The sequence below is a fragment of the Hevea brasiliensis genome, chromosome 8 (assembly GCF_030052815.1).
Source record: "Hevea brasiliensis isolate MT/VB/25A 57/8 chromosome 8, ASM3005281v1, whole genome shotgun sequence".
Taxonomy (NCBI): Eukaryota; Viridiplantae; Streptophyta; class Magnoliopsida; order Malpighiales; family Euphorbiaceae; genus Hevea; species Hevea brasiliensis.
The window spans coordinates 93,571,887-93,582,293 of NC_079500.1; the positions used below are offsets into that span (position 1 = coordinate 93,571,887).

General features: G+C 25.3%; 1 protein-coding gene across 1 annotated transcript; it reads right to left on the reverse strand.

Moving 5' to 3' along the window:
• Positions 1–1,929: 1,929 nt before the first annotated feature.
• On the reverse strand, positions 1,930–4,497 carry LOC110659148 (receptor-like protein 46). Its single transcript, XM_021817010.2, has one exon. It carries the CDS (start codon positions 4,495–4,497, stop codon positions 1,930–1,932), a length of 2,568 nt encoding a protein of 855 aa, XP_021672702.2.
• Positions 4,498–10,407: the final 5,910 nt, after the last annotated feature.

A 10,407-nucleotide genomic window follows, 5' to 3' on the forward strand; every position in this document is an offset into this window, starting at 1 on the left:
AGAGACGCACAATCTATTTTATTACATTGAAAAAAAAAAAAACTTACTTGATAAGTGAATTTTCTCTTTACAATTTGAGTTCAAGATAAATCGACTTCTGTCAAGTTTGGGTTCGAATGTTAGATCTAAAAATAATTTAAGGGCTTATTTTATTTTTGAACAATAATTTAATAATCAAAATAGGTCTTTTACTTAGAAAATTCTACTAAAAACAAAAATAAATGAGAAAATAATTTTTATCTTAAAAATAATTCATATATATATAGATAGATAGATACCATAATTTTATATTTTAATTTTTTATTTAATTAAAATTAAATTTAATTTTAAATAAAAAATAATTTTTTATAATAAAAAATTATAATATATAATATTAATTATTATAATATTATTTATTAAAATAATATTTATATTTTATTCAAAATATAAAATAAAATAATTAAAAAATTAAAAATAAAAGCTGTACACCGTTATATGTAACGTTCAACTTTTTTATTTTAATTTTTAATTATTTTATTATAATAACATATTAAAATGTTAGTTTTTATTTAATTAAAATGTTAATTTAATTTTAAATTAAAAAATAATTTATTATAATGAAAAATTATAATATACGATATTAATTATTATAATATTATTTATTAAAATAATATTTATATTTTATTTAAAATATAAAATAAAATAATTAAAAAATTAAATGAAAAGTAAGTAGCATCCAATTTTTTTTATTTTTTTAATTATTTTATTATAATAATATTTTATTTTTTATTTTTTTATTTAATTAAAATTTAATTTAATTTTAAATTAAAAAATAATTTTTTATAATAAAAATATTATAATATGTAATATTAATTATTATAATATTATTCATTAAAATAATATTTATATTTTATTTAAAATATAAAATAAAATATTAAAAAAAATTAAAACAAAAGCTGGACACTATCATAAGTGGCGTCCAGCTTTCTTTTTGTTTTTAAAACTTGGACGTTATTTATAATAGCGTTCGAAACTCAAAATGCTATTATAATTAGCATCCCGCTCTCATTTTTTTCACATTAGCATAATTCATCCCCTTTTAGATAATTAGATTCAAACCACCATTTATTGGTATATTTTTATTTTTATTACGCCCTTTGGTAAAAAACCCATTCCAAGCTTGTATGATAAATAACTAAAGAGTTGATGGACATAGAGAATCCACCGCAAGTCTTGCCCAATGGCTATGTCTACAGCACTAACGTTCAAATTAGTCTAGTAGTGAATTGAGTAAACTTTATATGGTTTGATTAGTCTGACATCTATTCTTTTGCTCCACAGGCGCTTGAAAAAATGGCCAAGAAAAATAATGGTAAAATAACATGTCCTAGGATAGAATTGATCTGCAGTTATTCTGAGGTGGTGAAGACATATATCTCATAATCTTCATGTTTAAAAGATTGAGGAACTCAAAATGAGTTTTCTTTGTTGGGCTTTGAAGTCATCTATGAATACCAGTGATAACGCAGAGAAATTCCACGTGCACCTTTGGCATCAGCCTCAGGACTTGCCATATATGTACATATGCAAAATGTTCTAACTTTTATTAGAGTTGTTCACTTGTTTCTTTTGAATTCTGATTGAACAAAGGACAAGTTGTTTCATTATCATTGTAAATGACCATTGTTGTGCAAAATTGAAGAGCAAAAAAAATGCATTTGTCTGCAATTGAGTGACTTAGCCCACAAATGGGTCTTGAGCAAGGTCTGTGCAAGAAAATCACTAATTTTTAAGGGGGTGATAGGAGATACATTACAACATACAAAAACAAAAGGGCAACAATCTTCTGAGGTAACAAAGGAAATAGGGAAGCAGTAGTGTAGCAACTAAGGACACAGCACTAAGACCTTACAAGCCCTTATTTATAACAACAAACACTAAGAACATATATCAAATGCGTAAAAAACCAAAAAGACTATGCCTAACAGGGCCTCTTCTTCTTTTTCTTCTACCAGGCTGTGGTGTAATATTAAAGTAGCCAATGACATACATAACTAAAACTGTTGACAAAAATCCAGAAGGATATCCAATCACTGCCATTTCCCATGAAAACCATATCTCCCAACTATTGCTTTTCTTGGTCTTTTCCTCTTTCAGCTTTGGTTCAGAAGGCACCTTCTCACATGATACTTTAATTTGCATTCCACACAATCCACTGTTGTTGGCATAAGAATTTGGGTCGTTCATCCGATCCATCTGAGGACCACTTGGTATGCGACCCTCTAGTTTATTGTTACTCAAGTCTAAGTAACTCAGCTCAAAGAGATTTGCCAATATGCAAGGAATTTCACCAAAAAAATTATTGTGTGATAAATCTAAGCTTTCTAAGCTTTGCAGACCACCAAAACTCAATGGTATTCTTCCAGAGAGTTTGTTTTGTGATAAGTTTAGTGACTTCAAATTTTTCAACTCACCTAAACTGTTAGGAATTTCACCTGATAATTGATTGTTAGATAGGTCTAAAAAAGTATATAGTTGAAGGTTTTTATTTGGTAGACCTCGCTTTAACTTCTTCCAGAAGACTTCCAAATCATGCAATAACAAATTTTCTAGATTTGGTAGCCAAAATACAGTTTTTGTAAGCCCAATCCTAACAAACAAAATAATTTGACTTGTAATATCTGATAAAATACTTGATGAGACGTCATGATGATCGATCATCCTAGAAAGATTTCCTAAAGTATGTGGGATTGTTTTGCTAAGGTTATTGCAAGAGAGATCAAGTATTTGAAGAGTGCTAAGACTTGACAAATGAATTGGAATTGACCCTTGGAAAGAATTATTTCTAAGATTCAAAATTTGGAGAGAAGACATTTGTGAGAGAAAATTTGAGATTTCACCTCCAATGTTGTTGCTATGGAGATCAAGATATTCCAACTGGTTCAAATTTGAGAGATTTTGAGGCAAGACATGATAAAACTCATTTTCGCTTAACACGAGCACTTTTATGCCCAAAGGAAAAGTCGTAGGAACCTGACCAGATAGTTTGTTGGAAGAAAGATCAATATAAAGCAATGACGATTTTGGATTAAACACTGGAAATTTATTGCCTGAAAATCTATTGCTTGACAAATCCAACAACACAAGTTCAAGCATATTTGAGATGGATGTAGGAATTGGTCCAGAGAAATTGTTCCCTGACAGCCTGAGTATAATCATTTCAGTGGCTTGACCAATAGTGTCTGGTAATAATCCTAACAAATTATTATTTGAAAGTATGAGGAAATTTAAAGACTGAGATTGAAATAAGTGAGGTGGCAGAGAGCCTGAAAGCTTGTTATTTGATAAAAGCAAACCTGAAAGATCTCTTTGAGCCAACCATTGAGGGAGAGTTCCTTCAAGGTTATTATTACTCAAGTCCAAGAAGACAAGGTCGGTCTGGTTGGAAATCCAAATGGGAATTTGCCCTGAAAGATTGCAAGATCTCAATGATAGACGCATTAACATGCACCTTGGCTCTATTCTCGCATTTTTCAAAACAAGTTTGTTCTCCCCAAGACTCAAGTCGAAGAGGTAGTTGAAATCGAACAACCATGGTGGGATCTCACCAGCGAACAGATTATTTTCTAAATCAAGTATTTGTAATTGTTCCATCTTTTGAATTGATGGAGGGATCTCTCCAGACAAATTGTTGTTACATAACTGCAGCCATCTTATGTTGGAGAGGTTGCCAATCTCCGTTGGTAACTCCATGGTGAGAAAATTTTGTCCCAAATTCAATTCCTCTAAACTTTTCAAATGTGAAAGTGATGGTGGAATTGCTCCAGAAATTTTGTTATCGGATAGTAAAAGACGATGCAAATTAGTGAGATTTCCAATCTGTGTTGGAATCTCTCCATGGATTGAGTTACCATTCAAGTTGAGCCACTTCAAGTTGGAAAGATTTTCGAAGTTGGTGCCTAATGTCCCTTCAATCAAATTATCACTCATGTCGAGTTCCTCCAGATGCCTTAAAGAAAACAAAGAGGGAGGAATGGAGCCGTTGAAGCTATTTCCTCGCATATCAAGTGATACAAGGTTACTTAAATTGGCAAACCCAACTCTCGGGATTTCACCATGTATATTATTATAAGAAATGTCGAATGAAATGAGGGTTTGCAAGTGAAAGAGTGGAGCTAAAATATCAGATGTCACTACAGGTTTCAAGTCTTGTGAGGGAATGAGATCAGACAAGTCAAGATCCGTAACATTTTGGAAAGTACAGTCGAGCAGTCGCCACTGACAGCAATCATCAGATGCGGCATTCCACGTCTCTAACCCTTGAAGGTCTATGTTAGAATTGGAGGAACTGTTTTGGAGTAATAGAAATTTGAAATGGAGGAGGGCTTCTTTCTGATATGGAGGGCAACAAAGAGAAGGGGAGATGAAGAGGAAGAAGAAGAATATGAAAAAGGGTTCAAACAAGAGGCTTAGTTTGGCCATTCTTGTGTTCATTGCAATTCCTTCTACCAATTCCATGCATGCTTATAATTGTAATCTTTAGTTCTTTACACCATTGGTTTCTTTTTCTGCCGTTGACTTTTACCTTTTTCAAATGTCAACTTTACCCATTTAACAATCCAAGAATTTCTTTAATTATTTTAAGCAATATCATAACTCCAGAAAATAAATAAAAATTAATCAATAAGGGTATGATTTTCTTATAAACTAATATTAAATTTTCTTATAATATTGGTTTCTTATATTTAATAAATATTTTTCCAATTAACCTAAATAGTTGAGGAAAGCATTTACCTACACGATATATTTTTTTCATAAAAAAGGGTTTATATGTATGTATATATATATTAGAAAATAAGTGACTCCAAAATAATTTTATTTTATTAGATGAAGCCGTACACTTTAATGTAAGAAAGAAATTTCTAAACATTTATTTCACTTTCTTTGAATTAGTCATCAAAGAATGCTTCCTGAATCGATTTTATAAAGTTGGGTGAAAAGAAAGCATATGGTAAAGTGACTTTGCCAAAGCTGAGTTATCATTTGTAAGATGCAAATTATTATTTATAAAATAGATATGAAATGATTTGTGAGAAAGCAAATATTGCGTATATTAATGAGTCATTTTGTTACGTAGTGTAGTGCGTGAATTTTTTTTTTTTTTTATTTAATGACATAACTTAATGTATATTTTTTTATATTTTAAAATAAACAATATAATTTAAATACGTATTCTTATCTTAGAAAATAAGCGACACCAATTTAACTTTTATTTTTATATGATAATTTTTTATTAGATAAAGCCATACACTTTAACTTAAGATGGTCTCCCAAGATCGCTAGCGTCAACTCGCCCTAGAATGACCGTGCAATCCCTGAGGAAGGAGAGGATAAATTTACGCCCCATTTGTTTGATAAAAAATATTTTTTTAAAAGTATTTTTTATACTTTTTAATATTTAAGATGTTTAAAAAAATTAATTAATAAAAAATATTTTTTTTAAAGTATTTTTTTATACTTTTTAATATTTAAGATGTTTAAAAAAATTAATTAATAAAAAATATTTTTTTCATCAAAAAAGAAAATCAAATCATTTTTGAAAAAATAATTTTTATTTCTTAAAAAATAAAATCACTTTTCATATTTTAAATTTCGATAATCTTATTAAAATATGAGTACACTTCCATCCATAGCCAAGAATATGTTTCTTGAATTGAAAAAGGCCAAACTTTTTCATATTGTTTAATTTTATTAGAATTTTAAGTTTTATCATTATATTCACACTTCTAAAAATTATGGTAATTGTATCCAAATTTTGAATCTTTTTTTTTTTAACTCTATTCTAACTAATTTTTTATAAATTATAATGACTCAATCTCAACTGCCACCATTTCTCCAATTCATTCTAACATTATTTGTGAATTAAAATTATTAGTTATATGATTTATCAACACTAATTCTTCCCGTTAATTGTCAATCTGAAAAATTATAATAAAATTTTAAAAGTGTTTGATCATTATATTTATTAGATATATTCAATTTAGCTTATTTTTAACTTTTTATTAATTTAGCTTATTTTTAACTTTTTATTAAAATAATCTAAAAATTTCCATTTTAGTTTAATTTAACTAAAAAAATAAAGGAATTGAGTTTATTGATTTGTGAATCGATTGCTAAATTTTTTGTAAATAACTTTTTGGTTAAAAAAATTGAAATCACAGATCGATTGTAAAATTAATTGCTAATAATAACCAATTGTATTCGTTTACAAAAATTAGTTATAAATCTGTTATTTTATTGATAAGGAAAATATTTACCAACATGCACTTTTTATTTCACAACAAAAAATTTTACACATATATATGTTGATTTAATAACATATTCATTCAATATGTGAATGCTATAATAACAATAAAATTTAATAACATACTCATTCAATATGTGAATGCTATAATAACAATATGTGAATGCTGTTGGATGCTGATAACTAATCTCGTTTCAAAAAGATTTTATTGAGTAATTTTTAAAAGTTTAGATAATTTTATATTACAATTAAAATTTGACGAATTAGAATGTTATAATTATATAAGTTTATAGATAATTATTAAAATTTATATAATTTTTAAATGAATAATTTTTCAATATAATATCATAATTTTAAGGCTATAAAATTTAAAATTTAAACAATGACGATCTTAATTTTATTTATTAATTAAATATTTCCGTTGATTGGAAGATAATAATAACAGTCACATCCTAAGCTGGCTAATTGATTGGAAGGTTCAAATTGGTTGGACTACGTCGACAAATTGCGTGAATTACGGGTTGAAATTTAATTACTGAAATTATTGAAGCTTCATAAATAATTAGAAAAAGAAAAGCACTATAATAATAAGTCAGTCATAACCAGCACTTTTAGCATAGATATTAATGTTGACTTGGACATTTTATAAATTTTTTTTATAATTTTTTAAATATATTATTTATTTTTAATATAATTATACATATAAGTTATAATATTATCAATACGTTACTAATTATATATATATATATATATATATATATATATTTTGTTATATTATTATATATTTAATTTTAGTATTCTCACCTATTAATATAAGTTTTTTTAAGAATAAATTTTGACAATTAACCCTGAATTTATCTAGTTATAATATTATAATCTCTCAACTCAAAAATATAACATAAAACTCATTAATTTTCAAATTTTACTAAGTAAAATTTCTCTAATATTCGATTATTATTTTTTAATTAGACACTGATATGGACAGTTCTAGCATGAAACTTAGTTAGTATTTCTATTTTCTCTCTCAAGTCATGTATAAATTAAATATTTCTCCTCTTTATGGACAGAATAATTTTTTACGTATAAAGAGAATAATTTTACATTTTACATAAGAAAAAATAGAGAAATATTGACTAAGCGTTATGTGTGAGTTATTCACGTTAATTTTTAACTAAAAAATTAATAATTGAAATTCAAAAAGATTTTACTAAGTAAAATTTAAAAGTGTAGACGATTTTATATTATATTTTAAATTTAAAGGACTGTAATATTATCACTATATAAATTTATTGATAATTATTAAAATTTATTTAATTTTTAAATAAATAATTTTTTAATATAATACCATAAATTTAAGGGTACAAAATTTAAAATTTAAACCATAACTATTTTAATTTTATTTATTAATTAAATATTTTAACAAATTATAAAATGGATCCGTTGATTGGAAGATAATAATAACAGTCACATCCTAAGCTGGCTAATTGATTGGAAGGTACAAATTGGTTGGACTACGTCGATAAATTGCGTGAATTACGGGTTGAAATTTAATTACTGAAATTATTGACGCTTCATAAATAATTAGAAAAAGAAAAACTGTATAATGATAAGTCGGTCATAACCATCACTTTTAGCATAGGTATTAATGTTGACTTGGACATTTCATAAATGTTTTTTTTTATAATTTTTTAAATATATTATTTATTTTTAATATAATTATACATATAAGTTATAATATTACCAATACTTTATTAATTATATATATATTATATATTTAATTTTAAATTATATATACACTTTAATTAATTAAAATTATATAATTTAAAAATATTTAAAATATATATTATATAATTTATTATATATTAATAATTAATTTTAAATATAATTTTTTATAAAAATAATTATATAAAATTATTTCAAAAATTAAAATTGAATAACTGCAACGTAACAAGCTCTTGAAATTATAATAAATGTAGCAATCTAAGAATTTTATTGTTTGATTAAGTTTGATTAAGAGAAAATTTATCATTTGATCCTTGAGTTTTGAATAGTATAATAATTTGTCATTGTATTTTAAAAATTAAATAATTTAGCCTCTTACTTATGTTTCCTTCAAAATCAAAAGTCTTTTTGTTTAATATTACCATTAATTTAAGTGAAAATATAAATATATACCCTTTATTCAATTAGCAAAAAATTTACTATTTGATCTTTGGGGTTTGACTGATATTATGATTTGATTCTTATATTTTGAAAATCGAATAATTTAATCATTCACTTATATTTTCTAATTAAATAATGGAAACACCTTTCTCTTCTTTATAGACAGAATAATTTTTTACGTGTAAAGAGAATAATTTTACACTTTATATAAGAGAAGAGAGAAGAATATTGATTAAACGTCATGTTTGAGCTGTTCACGTTAGTTTTTAATTAGAAAATCAGTAATTGAAATTTAAAAAAATTTTACTGAGTAAAATTTAAAAGTTTAAACGTTTTTATATTATATTTTAAATTTAAAAAACTGTAATGTTATAATTATATAAATTTATAGATAATTATTAAAATTTATTTAATTTTTAAATAAATAATTTTTTAATATAATATCATAATTTTAAGGCTATAAAATTTAAAATTTAAACAATGACGATCTTAATTTTATTTATTAATTAAATATTTCCGTTGATTGGAAGATAATAATAACAGTCACATCCTAAGCTGGCTAATTGATTGGAAGGTACAAATTGGTTGGACTACGTCGGCAAATTGCGTGAATTACGGGTTGAAATTTCATTACTGAAATTATTGAAGCTTCATAAATAATTAGAAAAAGAAAAGCTCTATAATAATAAGTCAGTCATAACCATCACTTTTGGCATAGATATTAATGTTGACTTGGACATTTTATAAATGTTTTTTTTTATAATTTTTTAAATATATTATTTATTTTTAATATAATTATACATATAAGTTATAATATTATCAATACGTTATTAATTATATATGTATATATATATATATATTATATATTTAATTTTAAATTATATATACACTTTAATTAATTAAAATTATATAATTTAAAAATATTTAAAATATATATTATATGATTTATTGTATATTAACAATTAATTTTAAATATAATTTTTTATAAAAATAATTACATAAAATTATTTCAAAAATTAAATTTGAATAACTGCAATGTAACAAGCTCTTGAAATTATAATACTGTTGACCCCATAAGCTCAAAGGAGCATAGATTTTGATGATACCAAAACTCAACGAGAATCAAACTAATCTTGCTTAAAGTGTTATGCTTCTCAAAGAACAAAGAAAAAGACTCAAGGAATTCAAGATGGATTTATGCTTTTAAAGAAAGGATGACATTTTAAGATAATATAGGACAAATCAAATGAGATAAAGGAAGAAAAGGTTACCTTCCAAAACTGCATTGAAGATCAAATTTGAAGGTACATGTAGTATAGAAGTTAGTTTTAAACTTTTAGGATTGCTTGTGAAAAGAACTGAGAAGTAGAAGCCAATGATACTTATTTTTAATCCCTCAATTGTTTTCTTTTAAATATCATCAATGGCCTAAAAACATTTGATTATGATTTGATGTAAAGTTTTAAAATTTTCAAAGTTATGTAGAAAAGTTTTCCTGGTATGTTAACTGGTATGCTACTTGTTTTAGTATGCTAACTGGTTTGCTACTTTTTCTGGTATGCTAACTATCTCAACTCTGCACAACATCGCAGAAAAAGACAAAATAACGGCTATTTTCTTGAAATTTGAAATTGTAACGTTCAAATGGGTTCTCAAACGGTCAGAAATGTTCCAAAGCTATAAATACATCTATCCTTGGCCATTTTGCACTTAATGAAAGTCTCTCTACTGTTTCTAACCTTTTAAGATCATTAAAACTTTTATTCAAAGTGCTCAAATTGCTTTTATTGCTCATCATTAGCTTACCTACTCATCTCTTCTTTATAGATTCTGTTGTATTGAGTGAGATTGAGTTTTAAACACTTTCTTATCGTTTATGAGAGGTCATTCAAGCACCTATTGAAGCTTGATTGTGAAAAGTGTTTGGGATAACACTTGGTAGAAGTGTGAAGCTACTTGTA

Coding starts and splice junctions, on each gene's coding strand:
- LOC110659148 (XM_021817010.2), bottom strand. CDS start 4,497: ATGGAATTGGTAGAAGGAATTGCAATGAACACAAGAATGGCCAAACTA.